Raw genomic sequence first — 17,889 nt, forward strand, 5'->3', positions numbered from 1 at the left:
TCTATGCATCCACTTAATGAGAGAAGATATATAGAAAGTATCAGTTGCCAAGTTCAAGGTTAATATAACTTAAATACGTACAAAATTAAATCCGTTTCTCATCCCAAAGATAGTATAAATTCGTTGTGTTGTGATTGGTTCTTGTGATCACATAACATAGGACGAATAAATACACAACTGATCAATTTGTCAATATCTACAATAATTAATTTAATAAGCCGAAATAATAATAAATCGATTAATATCCGGATATATTGATAATCACCGGTATTTATACAGATTAATATTATCTTAATCAGAGATCATATGAACGACAAGAGCGAAGAAAATGGTACGTTTCTTTTTCGTCGCTTTTATCGTGTATCTTCGTTTTTATCGTTACTCCAATATGCACACCTCAATAACAATACATGCTTCAATTCTCTCTGATATAGCATCGCTGTTTCTTTTATCGTTTATCGTCGTGTGCGTACCCTTACTCGGAAATTCAGTAGAATCACTTTGAATATATGCTACGTATACATGTGATCAGATTACCACGTGAATTGAATTCTTAAATATTCTATATCATAAATTCTAAAGTTGGTTAACCTGTGTTTGTATTGGCTGGTTTGTTCTCATTAGAGAACGTCATTGGTCAATTACACACATTTAACATAAAAATGCATAATATCGACTTTACATATCGTTATTGACATACATAACGATATACATAGCCGTTTCCGTTCTCGGTTTATTGTGAATCAAAAATCTTCGTTCTCCGTTTCGAATTCTCGTTCCCGGTTTATTGTGGACCAGCCTTACAATAAAACGGGAATGGAAACGACTTTTAAAAAGGAAAAATTGTTGAAATACATAGGCTATATTTAAATTTTGAGCATACACAATATTAACGAGAAGCTTACCGGAGCCCGAAAACGGGAACGTGAAGGTTGGCGAACTTTTAATTGTAAATTCTCACATTTACATGCATTTATTTAAAAAAAAATCCGTTCTCGTTGTCGTTTCCGATCCCGGTTTATTGTGAACCAGTCTTGAATGACAGAAATTACATTATAAAAGTTTTTTTCTCAGAAGTGTTATATTTTAATTAATAATTATCGAAGTCGATGATTCCAAAAGCGTATGCCATTCTGTCCTTGATAGCTGCAAAATCCTATTCACGCTTCGGTATGTGAAACCCCCCCCCCCCCACCTCCTCACAGACTTGTAACTTACCGCACACTTTCCAGACAATTTCAGTTTTCCTCCCTGATTAACGAAATCGCTGATTCTAAACGTCATTTTAATATGACTGGTGATTGACACCAAATAATTTCTCTGAAGCTTCTGTTAATAAAAGTATATGGAAGAGAAACTCCGCGTTTCGATGCAGTCCGGCAAGCTTGATTGAATCTACGGTGTAGGATCTCTGAGGACATATCAATCTTCTCCTCCCATCTCCTCTCTCGCTCCTCTGCGGAGTGCGAGTTCAGAAATTTAATAAAAGGACTGTCCTATGAATTTTTATTACGGAGATCCGGGTCGGTATGAAAACCAGTGGGAATCACTTTACACGGTAATGACGCGCTTGCCTGGTCGGGAATCGAGGCAGTCGTTTAAATTTATGGTACAAACTCCGCATTTATAATTCCTGACTCTCTTCGTGTCCCTGGTGAGAGCGTGTTTGTTACACCTCTCTAACTTCTGTTTTCTGCTGTTTAAAAAGAAATCGCTGGATTTAAACTACATCATAGACTGTCGGTTACTCACCTCTGGTTGAGGTTCTGGCTGATGTGTACATCTGACGATGTGTGTCAGAGGAAGAACAATTGTTTGTATAAATCTGAAGTCTGATTTGTGTAATATGTAATTAGTCAGCTTTGTACGCAATGGAGGGAGAAAGGAACTAGCCACCCTACCTCATTATCTCCTGGCCTAGTTGCCTCATGAGTGATGCTTTGGGGTCCAGACCCGTCTTCAGAAGTTGAATGAACAATATCGATTAATATTAGGCGACCAACAAATTTCTCCGGTCTTTACGTATTCCGTAATGCCAAGGATGTGGAATGCCACCATCCTTCTTATTTATGATCTATTCGAATGTATGAGTACAGTATTAGTCCTGACAGTCGCCGGAGATGTGCGCCTGAGTCAGGCGAGTCCATTTAGTTACGCCAAGGGATGTTTGGGTTAGTTACTCGCTTGCCTTCGGAGCAATCGGTAGAGCGGTGTGTTTCTAGTACAGTTAAGCTGTACTGCATTCCTTTACCGATCGCTCGCCCTTATCTCTACTCCGGAGCTTTCCTCACCACTCCCCTCTTCCCCTCGTTCGCGTCGCTGAGCTGTCAGGACTAAATAATCGGTCTGTAAGTCTAGTGCTGATACAGTGAGATGCCTCATGTAGATCAGTGGGAATTGAGGTTAAGAATAGAGTTACTTATTCACTACTCTTCGCAAGTTAGTCATTGACCATTGCATGAGATCGGGAACGCATCAAATTCATTATACTTAATCCATTACTTTTATTACACAGAAGATTAATAAACATTTATCTGACCAAAAATATGGATTACCCAACAAATTTAATTTATACAGATTTTAAAGTATTAACTACCGGTATTGAAGAAATTTATAAATATACTCGTAGTTTACTAACTTACTACCACAGAAGTCAAATAAAACATAAATCTAATCGACATGAATATCGTACTCGAAGACAAAAGTCTACTTTCCCATTAATTGAGCCTAAATGTCATACAAGTGCAGCTCTTAAACATGGTGCTAGTTTCGGCCCAAGACTTTATAATAAAATTACAATCATTTTCCAAATTTGAAATATTTTAAAATTGAAGCTTTTAAAAAAGAAATTTATAAAATTATTCATGATATATAATATTAACAAATGTGTGTATTTTTTTTACCCTTTATTTCTGTCGACAATATTCATGTTTTTATTGAATGTCACTGGCTTCTCTCTGATTTTCAATGTATATTAAATGTGTTTTTCTTCTCTTTTTGCTCTTGTGTGTTATTTATTGGTTTGAATTAATTACTTACTGTATTTAGTAAACTGTCCTTGTAAATTTTATGTTATATTATTGGCTAAGACCACACCGTACACGAGCCTGGCTTTTACGGTAGTGGCTAGAAACATTTTTGTTTTATAATTTTAATTTATACTCGCTAGCTAGCTAGTTAAATAAATAATGAAAATTAACTGATTCGTTTTTTGTATTACTGTAGTGTATTTTTGTATTACATATTTTGTATTGTCCACACCCGTGGAGTAACGGTTAGCGCGTCTGGCCGCGAAACCAGGTGGCCCGGGTTCGATTCTCGGTCAAGGCAAGTTACCTGGTTGAGGTTTTTTTCCGGGGTTTTCTCTCAACCCAATAGGCTATGAGCAAATGCTGAGTAACTTTCGGTGCTGGACTCCGGACTCATTTCACCGGCATTATCACCTTCATCTCACTCAGACGCTAAATAACCCAAAATGTTGATAAAGCGTCGTAACGTAACTACTAAAACTATTAGTTCATCAAAAATTACAAATTCAATTATTCTATAGAACATGACAGTGTAAAATGACGGTGGATTATAAACTTGAAGTACCGGACTAACTACAATTGGATAGTGAAGAAATGGAATGAGAAATTTTATTGGAGTATGGAAAGGCAATTGAAATTCTCGGATGATGATGATGATGATGATGATGATGATGATGATGATGATGATGATGATGATGATGATGATGATGATGATGATGATGATGATGATGATGATGATGATGATGATGATGATGATGATGATGATGATGATGATGATGATGATGATGATGATGATGATGATGATGATGATGATGATGATGATGATGATGATGATGATGATGATGACGACGACGACGACGACTTAATTGTGTGAACATCCCATGCCGCACGTTATTTTTGACTGGGTAGAGCAGTTTGTTCTGCGCTGGCTGCATAATCTGCAGAGAGTGCTGTCCCACGGGGATGAACTGACCCGCAGGTTTAGTACCGACATTTAAAATTCAAGTTCCTCGGAGACTCCGTAATGTGACTGGTTCAGGGAAGTTTTATCATTATGTTGCTACCACGTAAGCCCCACGATTAATTTCCAGTCTTTCTCTCGACTCCCTCAAAACGGCTTTCCCAGCCACAAGGCGTAGCACAAATCTCCATCTTCAATGCCAACATTGTAGACATAAAAGAGTCATCTCCATGATTCGCATCATACAGAGCTGACAAAAGAGTAATATTTTCCCTTTCAGTTACGAATTCTTGAAGTAAAACATTTTTACTTAAAACTTTCTTAGTTACAACATTAAGGCCCGATTGTATAAACCATTTAATCTTAGATCAGAGGTTAAATTGATCCTTGTTTCAGCTGAACTTGGAATTTTGTGTTGTATAAAGTCTAATCTGAGATTAATTTGTCTCAAACTAAAGTCAACTTTGACTGAAGAAATTTCTCCGATTAAGTTAGATGATCCAAGTTCAGTTATTTCTTTTCTGTTTGAAATATACGGGTGACAGATTGTGTAAATAAAATATCCATTATTATTAATATTAATAGATATGTTAGGTACATTTATATATATTTCTTTCAATTTCTTGCCTTAATACACAAACATTCTTATATTTTATAAGGCTCTATCATGTTCAGCAGTATCAAATAACATAACCTATAATTATATTATGTTTGTAACAACCATTAATTATTAATGGATATGATAGGTACATTCATAAATGTTCAATTAACTGTATTACTAAAAGAAAATTGTCGTTTTATAAAGCTTTATTATGTTTAGCAGTATCAAACACCATAACATGATAACAACTTGGAGAACAGTCAACCTTCTTATTGCCCGCCATTATTTACATTGCAAAAAAAAAAAACAGTGTCTCCAACAGAGTGTAATACGGAAAGTCGCCAAAAAGTAGTTGTAAAGTCGCTAGATTTCTCATTATCAACAAAGAAAGATTAAATTTTGTCACTATGGAGTGCTAAAAAGGCCACTAAATCCCTATTTAAGCAATATAAAAGTTAAAAGAAATTGTTGTTGAAAAAGAGTTAAAATCGCTAGATTGGCAACACTGAACAAACCTGTATAACATGGTCCGCGCATCACGTATTTCACCTGTTTATGCGATGTTGCCAAATCCTTTTCACGTGAACTTTGATTGCATTTGAACCAAGGTAATTTGATCGCAGAAAAGTTTTATACAATACAAGAAGTGTCTGAACTCGGTTTACTTTTCTATCTTCGATCAAAGTTGATCTTTAATCAGGGAGTTTTATACAATTGGGCGTAAAAGTGTTATAATTTTAAAGAGGTTATGTAGCCTACCTTATGACAGACGGGTCCCGTTTCGACATCTTCAGTGACTTTCTAACTACCCAACTAAGAAATTTTTAAGTTTTAAACAAGTGTTAACGTGAACAAGAAATAAGAAACCTTTTTTCTTTCTGTTTGCGATTGTTATTGTAAGCATGGTTGAAATCATTATTTTATTATTTCATATTTCATGGCACCAAAAACTCTAGAGAATTCAACGTGTGGTGTGGTGGTATTTTGCTTGTAGTGTGGAAACGGTACGTTTCCGGACATGAATTCCTATGCAAAATGTTATCTTCCCGGTCCCCACTACAAGCCCTCAAAGTCTATATTTAGATACACTGTATTTTGTCATCAGTAGGGACGACACTTTGTCCCAGTTCGCCACGAGGTTCACTGGTACTGGTGTATAGAATACCTGTGTTTACTAGTTGATAGCAGTCCAGCGACAGCACGCGACTGTTTGCTGGTATAGGTCGGCGGAACAAAAATGCAACGTTTCTACAGGTTACCACTGCCATCGCATATGGCTTGATTAGTTACATCTTTACAATATTACTTACACATATTTACAACAACGACGAGTTAGTCAAATTACACACAAGTATTTGCAATCGAGTTTCTTACATTATTCTGATACAAACTGTAGTCCATGTTGAAGATATACCGATAAGCTGTCACAATTTGACTATAATTATGTGTGTGTATTCCGCCTTTGCTTATCATACAATATGAATGAATTAATTAGTCATATTTTCTCATTAACGTTTTCGGTACAATTTACGTACCGAAAACGTTAATGAGAAAATATGACTAATTAATTCATTCATATTGTATGATAAGCAAAGGCGGAATACACACACATAATTATAGTCAAACTGTAGTCCGTTACAATATATAACAATGTGCATTTTTAAGTGTGAAAAAGAGAAATTCCTTCTGTTTACACTAAAAATATGCTTCGCTCAACATCGCACGATGTTATACATAGGTGCATATCAAAAAGATTAACAATAGTTGCACTGTTTACTTTTTCTAGTAGCAATTTCCAATGTCAACAAAAATTTATTTCCTTGTTCATTGGAGGACATTAATAATAATAATAATAATAATAATAATAATAATAATAATAATAATGATTTATTTAACCTGGCAGAGTTAAGGCCATACGGCCTTCTCTAACACTCAACCAGGAGTAAAAACTGCGTTACAGAAACACTACAAATTTGCAAAGTACACACAAAAGTGAATAAGATAATAATAATAAAATGTAAACAACAAGTAAGAAGAAATCAGACATAATATATAACATAGAGAAGGAAAGAAAAAAGCATAATAAAATGTGAACAGCAGGTCAAAAATAAATGAGGTCTACAAAGTATAAAAAATAAGACAATTATTGATAATAATAATAATAATAATAATAATAATAATAATAATAAGAATAAGAATAGTAATGATAATAATAATAAATAATAAATAATAATAAAATAATAATAACAGGCCTAATAGTAATAATAATACTAATAGTAGTAATAAAATAGTGCAGTACAAAGCATACAATGAATACAATATTTTTAAGTATACACAGTAAGGAAAATTATGTTTATATATAGCTCAACTTATCACATTAGAGATATACCATTATCGGAAAATGTGAAAACAAAAATATAAAATAAGTTAAATATCACTAGAACATAAAAAAAATGTGAATACGTGGAAACATGCAATACAACACTTGTCCCACTTATCCTACTTATCGTCCCACAGCATCCGATGTCTCATTTATAGATACAAATGTTTTGTTACTAACTATAGCTGTTGGAATGGGTTCAGAGTTTTTTCGTATACAGACGATAAATAGGTTGTACGCATTGATGTTATACTAGCAGTTTTCTAGACGTATATTTTTCCATAAACCGCTGAGAATGTGGATTACTGAGTTTGTGTACTGGACTATTCGCCGTTATCATCATCTCGCACAAATCATTATAAAACTCAAAGTTTGTAAACCGAGCAGATGAGAGAAATAACGGCAAACGTTCATTATGCTTTTTCGTTTCACACTGATTTTGCAAATCTTTACGAACTTTTACCTTTAGTTCAGCGTATGTTGCCGGCCTCGACACTAAAATACTCACTTCCAAACGCAGTTGCAATGCATTCAGTCAGAGCTCTTGTATTATGTTTACTGCACACAGAGTCACGATCACAACCACCTTGCCATTAAGTGACAACGGCACCAGTAGCGCTGTAGGAACTGTAGGTAAGCCACTACAATGAAAAACAAGCAGGCAGCGGCAGAGAGCAGCATAGGTTCGAATCCTAAACAAATCTAACGTAAGTACGTTCTTTCTCCGGTGCAGCACACACTGGTTGCCTTTTCCTGTCACAGTGTAGTACCTTCGAACCCATGGCCTCTGTGACGTCAATATAGGCAAGCAACAACCAACCTAAAATCTGTCCACGCTGGAACAAAGTGTGTCCCTGGTCATCAGATTCATCACGTCATCACGCATTCTACCATATTTTTCTTGGTCACTACGTGCCATCGTGCTGCTGTAAAAAAGTTTCTTTCATTCCTTTTTCCCCATATACATTTTTTTACACGCGTAGTCAAACTATTGCACTTGTCTTGACGTCATGTGTAACTATTTGAATTTTTCACTACCCACTTTTAAATTCGTTATCGTGTTCATCCAAACAAATTTCAGTAAAACTCCAAATGATGAACATCCATCATGAGAAATGTACAGGTCGCGATAACCTAGGATTCTGTTCGTTAAGAAATGCTCACTTAGCGCGGCTCCGTGCCGTATTAGGCGGGCAAGTGGCATCGCGCCCCCAGGTGCGTCTCAGGAATCACGCTCAAGTTGTGATAAGTTCAATTTCCTTGCGCCACGTTCGTCTTCTCTTAATGTCCCGACACATTACACTGATGTGCGCGATGCTGATGGATATTGCAGGTAAAATGAAGCAAAAAAGTCCATTTTACGCTGGAATTCACAGCTATCTGCAGTTAACATCCTTAAGGCACATTGTATAGTGAGGATCACGTAAGAGTAGTTCCTAAAAGGCCAATTTGATCGTCTCTTCAGTGTTGCCAACTAATACCAGATATCACCAATTCTACGTACAGAAATAATCTATACTAATAATAAATCTGTAGCCGAAATGTTTCTTGTAATTTTCGATTTTACCAAAATAATTGGTCCTAACATATATAATTAACCGCCCTGAAACCGAAAATCGCTTTTTTGAAATTTTTGTTTGTATGTCTGTCTGTCTGTCTGTCTGGATGTTTGTTACCTTTTCACGCGATAATGGCTGAACCGATTTATATGAAAATTGGCATATAAATTAAGTTCGTTGTAACTTAGAATTTAGGCTATATGGCATTCAAAATATTTTATTTAAAAGGGGGGTTATAAGGTGGTTTGAATTAAATAAATCGAAATATCTCCCTTATTATTAATTTTCATGAAAAATATTACATAACAAAAGTTTATTTAAAAATAATTTCCGATAAGTTTTATTCTGTGCAAAATTTTGATAGGATTGATATTTAATGAGATAAATGAGTTTCAAAATTACAATAACAACGCCATCAAAGGCGTTGTAATGAAATAAAAAACAAATGACTTCGTCTATAAGGGGCCTTGGACAACAACAATCGAAAGCTATGAAAAATAGCCTACAGAGAATGTTTCTGTGTTTGTATGAAGTAATATCGGAAGCTAAATTAACCGATTTGTATAATTAATTATTAATTCACCATTGGAAAGTGTAGTTTCTCTAGATGGACATAATGCTATAATGTTATTACAGTAACTTCTGAGGGAATCGAGGACAGATAAGATTAAAATAGATTCTTATGTACAGAAAACTTGATAGGCTATTCTGTACATTCGTTTTCTGTATTTCCTAAAATAATTTTTATGACCAAATGAGTGGTCTCTGGATCAAAATGATCGCATTTTAATTTTTTAATTCAATTTAATTTAAGTAATATAATAAACGATTTATCCTTCTATCAAACACGAATGTTCCCTGGATCAAATGTCCTATTTTAATTAAGTAATTACTTTATATTTATTTCTAACGGGTGCAGCGGAGCGCACGGGTACGGCTAGTAATAATAATAATAATAATAATAATAATAATAATAATAATAATAATAAAGTGTTAATAATAACAATGTCTTGCTTATTTACCCATCTCATCTTCATGTTGCGAGGTTTTTCCCTCCATACCTGTGGAGTAACGGCTAGCGCGTCTGGCCGCGAAACCAGGTAGCCCGGGTTCGATTCCCGGTCGGGACAAGTTACCTGGTTGAGGTTTTTTCCGGGTTTTCCCTCAACCCAATATGAGCAAATGCTGGGTAACTTTCGGTGCTGGACCCTGGACTCATTTCACCGGCATTATCACCATCTCATTCAGACGCTAAATAACCTGAGATGTTGATACAGCGTCATAAAAGAACCTACTAAAAGAAAAAAGAGGTTTTTCCCAAATGGTTCAATAATTTATTTATGAAATAGTATATTTTCTTCCTTCACTTCTCGCATATTATGTTGGTAATTAGGATTAGTATGATTTAATATTACAATTTATTTTGTCTGGCAACATGAAATTTATTGCTTTGACTAAAGAGTTTATAATATATGAGACCTAACCTAAAAATGTATTTACTTATTTGCATTTTCATCAGTTTGATGTACCGTACACCGAAATCATTGCTGCCAACATAACAGTTATAAAATAACTGCCAGTTGTAATATTTGTCAGTACCCGAAATTCGAAACGAAGTTGGTAAAAGAAAATTCAACCTGACAGCTAGGAAATCACTATAATCCACTAGCATATTTAATAATAGTGGAAAAATGGTTAGGTTTCACCCTTAGGGTATTAAGTAAGCTGATCCGGACTATACCTTTGATTGAGGTTCTGGCTGATATGTACAGTCTTAGAAGCAATTGATGACGCGACTCTTGGTGGTGAAAAAGTTTTCATGGCACTACTCATTTACGCTAAATTCTTTTCCTTGGCACTTGTTCTAGCTACTTAGAGACGAAATACAACGAAACAACGAATGGTATTACCTCAGCTAGTGGTTCGCTTGTGAACCTGGTCGCACGTGCTCTGATCATGCGCAGTGCCTCCTTTCTTGACTTTTTTTTTGCTAATTTCGGCACCGCAGACTGAGGCTTATTGTGCCTAGACCCACAACTCTACTGAACACACGCACACACTGCAGGACTCCCCCGTTTACTGGGTCAGGGTACCCGGGGACCACTGCGTGACACCACACACACTGGGACAATGGACAGATAACCAGTCCCCGTGAAGAGGTCCGAATTAAATCCCCCTGACTTCACGACCGGGAATCGAACCGACAAGCGACAGATCACTACCGAAGGCAACGCACTGAAGACATGGTAGTCGCTACACACTACTGAAGCAACTGGTGTGAAAGAAAGTCGTCTGATGCATTGGGGAGTCATATCACGGCAGATGGATTGGACGTAATAGACCATGGCCGGCGCGTTCGTCCGACTATCACTCTCTGACTTTCGATTGTGAGATCACACGAAGGGTACTGCGTACTCTCAATGTCACACAGTCTGGGATCACCTGTTGAATATAATTTTGGATGCGGAAAATAGGATCCGGAATATGCCAAACATCTTCAAACGTTCGCGATCGTCATGACGCAAGAAGGCTCGATTTTGCTATGAATGTGTTGGTGGACAATTCCTACATTCCCTGTGAAGTGCAATGTGCTACTATTCTTGTAAATAGCATCATGTGAAATGTAATATTGTCTCTATTCTGATTTTTCACTTTCTGTTCCGGCTCTTTGTTTATATCAAATAATTTGCTTGTTTTACTGTGTTGCATACTGTTTACCATATTAATGTATATAAAATTACCGATCAAGCTGTATATAGCTTCTGGGAAACTTCATTCTATAGCTCTGAGAGAATAATGTCATATTTTCATGAAAATAACTTGACATTTCGGACTCCTGAAAACTCCCCGGAAGCTCTGAGAACTCCGAGCCGAGAACCTCACTTTTAGAACCGCTGCCGTAGTCGGTTAACAGTTTCGCAAAACTCTGAAGTTTATGTTCTGAGGTAATTCCCCTATGGCAACAATATTCTCAGTTACGACAGATTTATAATTCTTTACACTTGCATAAACACCATAAATATACAATCACGGCGAAGGAAGGGTTATTTCCTTCACCTACCTGCATGTTTATTGTTAATTTGTAAACAGCAGAATGTGTACCAAAGTTTTACGCGTTTCTTCTTTCTCGTTACATAATTCTGATTTACAGAGATGTATGACACGAACGAGCAGAGTTGGGAAAAATTATCCTGGGATTTACAGTGTGCCCGGGATCAACTAGTTTGATAACCAGAATTATAAATTATGCCGCCTTCTGTTTGGTGTGTGCTCATGCGCGTGGGTGCGAATCGTCGGCTGTGTTCACGTGTTAAAGCGGAAAGTTTATTTATGGTCACAGTGCAGTGGGAGCGCTTTAAATGAGGCACAAATGTTACTGTTGCATCCACAGTGTGGTCTCGCACTCTCTGAGAAAATCAGATTTGCAGAGCTGCTACAGTACAATACTTTCACTCATTGGAAATCGAAGAGTCACAATAACGGATAGAAGTGAACTTCTGGCTTGAGAAAATCCTCTCACTACTCCTTTCCTTCACAGTTTTTCTTATTGCTCATCCACTTCTTATTCTTCTTTTACATCTTTCTTCTTCACTTCATCCTCATCTCCGAGGTATTCTCCAACTGTAAGGCGAATGTCAGGTAATTAGTGACTGATCCTAGGCCACATCTCGCAAAATATGTCCATTTCGATATAACCGGTTGGTTATTTAATTTCATTAATGAATGTATTATTTCATTATGTTTATTACAAATATTTTCGTGAATTATAATTTCTATATTGTGACAGCGACGTGAGATTCGAACTCACGACCAGCGTCCCGCGAGAGAGAGCATATCGCGCGGGCTTCACGGGGAAAGGGGCCTACACGCGAGGGGAGGCTGCGCGCGCAGCTGCTACTTAACGCAGTGAATGTGGAACGACCTTCCCGACTACTCCAGAAATCCGTCGAAGTGGAAGACTCGCGAATTTTCGAGGCTACGTCGCTGTGGTTATAAATTACGGTCGCGAAGGAACGACAGCAGAGTTTTCAGTTATTCAGTCAGTGAGTAAGCCAGAGCAAGCAAGCCAGTCAAGCCAACCGGAGTTCGACTCGAGTGTTCGTCCGCATCTGCGTCAGCATCCGAAGGCCTGAGTTCGAGTGCAGTGGATCGCAGTTGGAGGGACCTGAGTTCGAGTGCAGTGGACCGCAGTTGGAGGGACCCGAGTTCGAGTACAGTGAACTGTCTCTGAAGGTCTGTGGTTCGAGATACTGTGAACTCGAGTGACTGAGATAGAAGAACTGTGAACTGAGAACTGATAGTTCTGATTTGTAAATAGTGCTTTGTAAATATTAGTTAAGATTAACAGTTCATTGTTGTTCGTACTAGTCCAAGTAAATTGTCATTGTCGTCGGTGGAGTGCTATAACGAATACTGTGTTGAGTGAAAATCCAATTGTTGACGAGAGCGTTTAAGGCGAATTGTAGAAAGGAATTATTGTTGTGGCGAATAAATTACATTGTTATAACTAATAAAATTCACAATATTATTATTATGTCTGTAGTAATAATTAATAATAACATAATTATGATTACAATTATGGTTACTATTATTTTTATTGATGTAAGAAATATTTCAATTTCTTCGACGCTGAATAACCTAGTAGTTGATAAAGTGTCGTTAAATTTTAAATTTAAATTATGTTTTATTTAACTACGCTCGCACTTGCTGAGGTTATATCAGCGTAACGGAATTTTGTCCCACAGGAGTTCTTTTACATGCCAGTAAATTTACTGACATGAACCTGTCGCATTTAAGCACACTTAAATGCCATCGACCTGGGCCGGGATCGAACCCGCTACCTCAGGCACAGAAGGCCAGCGCTGTACCGACTGCGCCACCCAGGCCGACCGTCGTTAAATGACCGACTAAAGAAAATTACTTACTAATATTATAGAATAGATATTCTATTAGGCCTATACAGTAGGTTTGTGTGTGTATTTGTATTGTACTGTATTATATTGAGCGAGAACTACTAAACCACTAATAATAATTAATCAAACTTAAATTATTATACCTAACTCATAAGTCGGCAGATTTTTAGGACTCTTGTGCCAAACTAATCTCGATGTCATTTCGTTCATCCATATAAATGAAATAAATAGGACTACGTATGCCAATTTTTTTTTTTTTTTTTTTTTGGGTACGGAAGTCTTGGTAAATCTTCTTTCAACGTTCTTTTTAACTGTAGAGAATACTATTACGATAAATGATTATTTGGCAGTAATTTATTAGTGTGAAGGGAATGTCAAGAGATGTCGAGGTATGTAATCAAAGGAAACTTTCAACGCACTTCATAAGATGATCGAAAAGGAGAGAACAAAACAGTCGAGTTCCTTAATCTGTGCAGATGAATAATAATAATAATAATAATAATAATAATAATAATAATAATAATAATAATAATAATAATAATAGTAATAGCCTAATAATAATGTTTCATTTCAGCCTGCAGATTAGGTGGTATAAATGCTGTTAAATCATTTTAAATGTATCTCTTTCTCATTTGATACTTGTCTTATCATCACGCGAATGCGGAGGTAAAGAAATACCACGAAAAATGTATTATTTTGTCAGTTGCTAAATAACCGTCTATGTTGATAATTATTAAACACAAATAGCGATAAAATTACGTTCTTATCTGTAGGTCTGTGCACTGAAATAGTGAGCACAAATTACGATAATAAGAGCTTTCCATTTCATCTTGTCTGTACAGTCTGATACAAATTTAAAGTAGTTTCTATCTCTCCCACTCTAACTTCGTGTGTGCACCTCCCTCTCTGTTTTATATGACTTACCTCTCTCACTTTCATTCATACTTGAATAGAAAAGAATTGAACTACGTCAATCTAATCACGGTCTTGAACCAGATAATTCAAGCACTGAACTCCAGTTATAAATTATTTTTAATGATATTTTTGTTCCACTTGACGAAATGTCATTATTATAAATTGGTAAAAAAAAGCTGGAACAGTTTATTTGGAACTACGATGATCGTATGATGGCGCAGAATATCTGCATGGAAATATCATATGTACTTCGGTACATTAAAATAATATATATGATATGCGTAAATCACTTCGTGATTTAAGACGGCGCTTATTCCGTCGATCCCGGCCGACTAGTCACTCACATCGAGTGCACCTCAGTACATGTGTGGACTTCGGTCCTGCGTTCATAGACATCTATGACGTAGTGCAGAGGGCGGCCACTAGAGGGAACCCAAGAGTTGGAGCTTAATCTGAGACGATTCTGACCGGCGTCGGGGGTTGTATCCGGTGTGGCTTAGTGGATAAAGCGTCAGCACGTAGAGCTGAAAACCCGGGTTCAAATCCCGGCGCCGGAGAAAACTTTCTCGTTCCATTACTCTTTCATCGTATGATGACGCAGAATATCTGCATGGAAATATCATATGTACTTCGGTACATTAAAATAATATATATGATATGCGTAAATCACTTCGTGATTTAAGACGGCGCTTATTCCGTCGGATCCCGGCCAACTAGTCACTCACATCGAGTGCACCTCAGCACATGTGTGGACTTCGGTCCTGCGTTCATAGACATCTATGACGTAGTGCAGAGGGCGGCCACTAGAGGGAACCCAAGAGTTGGAGCTTAATCTGAGACGATTCTGACCGGCGTCGGGGGTTGTATCCGGTGTGGCTTAGTGGATAAAGCGTCAGCACGTAGAGCTGAAAACCCGGGTTCAAATCCCGGCGCCGGATAAAATTTTTCTCGTTCCATTACTCTTTCATCGTATGATGACGCAGAATATCTGCATGGAAATATCATATATACTTCGGTACATTAAAATAATATATATGATATGCGTAAATCACTTCGTGATTTAAGACGGCGCTTATTCCGTCGGATCCCGGCCAACTAGTCACTCACATCGAGTGCACCTCAGCACATGTGTGGACTTCGGTCCTGCGTTCATAGACATCTATGACGTAGTGCAGAGGGCGGCCACTAGAGGGAACCCAAGAGTTGGAGCTTAATCTGAGACGATTCTGACCGGCGTCGGGGGTTGTATCCGGTGTGGCTTAGTGGATAAAGCGTCAGCACGTAGAGCTGAAAACCCGGGTTCAAATCCCGGCGCCGGAGAAAATTTTTCTCCGTTCCATTACTCTTTCATCGTATGATGACGCAGAATATCTGCATGGAAATATCATATGTACTTCGGTACATTAAAATAATATATATTATTTGGAACTGTTTCACAGTTGAAACTGTTTCGTCGAAACAGTTTCGTGAAATAACTTGTTCCAACTGTTCCGAAGAGTGGCACATGTTCCAACGATGCACATGGTTCCAAGAGATAAACAGTTCAATTTCTAAATAGTTTTCCTCTTTTTTGCTGTCTGCAAATGCCACGTGTAGTACTATCATTGACCTCCAATCGAAAGTAGATATAATATTATCCATATTCCACACGGCCTTCGTGCAACAGTAGCCTATGTAGGATCGCGCAATTTAATTGCACGAATCAAATTCCCTAATAAATCTGATATTAATTATTAGCTGTCCATTGATGGAGAATATGTTCATGGTGTCCTAACATAGTGTTAATTATTAATATACCGCGAAAAATATCATCGGCTAATATCATCGTTATTAAACTATTTTACTATTTTTACTAAAATCGATTCATTTTCAATTGTAGTTATTTACTGTAACCTTAACAGTAATCTACGAAAAATGACTTTCTTCGTCATAATACACTGAACAGCTGATTTAAAGACGATTGAAGTGCTTTGAAACATATTCCCGAAGCAGATGAGAAGTTGGAACAGTTGGAACAGTTGGCACTGATGTTGTAAACATATTCTTATGAAACTGTTTCTTTGAAACTGTTATTTTGGAACAGCTTCGTTCATGAAACAGTTACAGTCGAAACTGTTTCTTAAAAAGAACAGTTTATCCCATTTCTAGTCATTATTAACTTAGCTTTGTCTTTGTTCTATCTTACAAAGAAGTTCATTTCTCGAGTAATGTTTTATATGTACAGTAAATTAAACTTCAGGGTTTTGAGACCAGTGCATTGGTTTGTGATGTGCAGGTGTTGTTGCGGACTCTCCTTCACCTTCCACTGCGGAACTGGTGTGGACGTCGACAGCTACAAGGCTGTGGACCAACAGTGGACACCATCCAAGCACACTCAGCCGTCACCCACCGATGCTTATGGCACTATCGAATTTCAGGGAGGACCCCACCCCAGCAAGGCGCAGGTGAGAATCTTTAGACCTCTAGATGTGCTAAGAATAATAGGGGATAGATCATGTCGTTTTCATCAACCTTCGTCAGATTTAATTTTAACAAAAATAACTAGGCCTCGTTAAAATCATAGGTGTTTCATCCTGTACATAATTAAAAATGTGACTCAGTTTTACAGTCCTTTACTTCATGTAGAGTTATTTTATAAGACGGTCATACCTCTTCCTTAGATTCAGTGATTATAATTTAGGTAATGGCGTGCTTGCCGAATAATATGTACTCCATTCACCAAATTACATAAGCTAAAATGCCGTTTAGTAAGAGAAAACGATAGGAACCAACTTGTGTATTATAATATAGTTTGGCTATAATCTTATAATTTATAACATCCTCCGAGACGATTATTAGGGGGGGCGGATGTTGATGAAAAGTCATCTTCTTATTTTTCGTACACTACTTTTATCACTTGAATATAAATAATTGATTAAATGGCGATCTTACTCGTGTTAATTATGTAAGCATGTGTGGCTTACAGCTGTTTCGGTGCTACTTGACGCCATCCTCAGAGCCTACTAGATCTCGGCGCCATCTCAACTTCGCTGCCTGTTGTGTGGGTGCGTTTGTGTGATGAAGAGTTGTGTCAAATAGTGTGTGTGTTCTGAAATATACATCTACATCTACAATACATCTACATATGCCGAACACATAACTAATGCTAATCACACATACAATAACATACAGACATGGAAATCCTACACATACAACCCAAAAACCAAAAACTCAACACATTAGAACAATATGAAATATACAAACATACTAAAACACACCCTAATCAAATTCTCAACACACAGATCAATTTCAGAACACACACTATTTGACACAACTCTTCATCACACGAACGCACCCACACAACAGGCAGCGAAGTTGAGATAGCGCCGAGATCTAGTAGACTCTCAGGATGGTGTCAAGTACCACCGAAACAGCTGTAAACCAAACATTCTTACATAATTAACACGAGTAAGATCGCCATTTAATCAATTATTCTTATTTTTCACATTAGGACGATGCCTGTTAATACAGAAATCCTTTCTATGTTAATAT

The 17,889-nt window shown here is 37.0% G+C and overlaps 1 protein-coding gene across 4 annotated transcripts in view; it reads left to right on the forward strand.

Annotated features, from left to right (window-relative positions):
* The window catches only part of Trpm (transient receptor potential cation channel, subfamily M), a 774,810-nt gene that overhangs the window by 701,327 nt on the left and 55,594 nt on the right, over positions 1-17,889 (forward strand). For all 4 annotated transcript variants that reach the window (XM_069815677.1, XM_069815675.1, XM_069815674.1 and 1 more), the window contains one exon: positions 16,634-16,802. In XM_069815677.1, the coding sequence (XP_069671778.1) occupies positions 16,634-16,802 (169 nt within the window). The remainder of the gene's footprint in view (positions 1-16,633; positions 16,803-17,889) is intronic.

The sequence above is a fragment of the Periplaneta americana genome, chromosome 17 (genome assembly GCF_040183065.1).
Source record: "Periplaneta americana isolate PAMFEO1 chromosome 17, P.americana_PAMFEO1_priV1, whole genome shotgun sequence".
Classification (NCBI taxonomy): Eukaryota; Metazoa; Arthropoda; class Insecta; order Blattodea; family Blattidae; genus Periplaneta; species Periplaneta americana.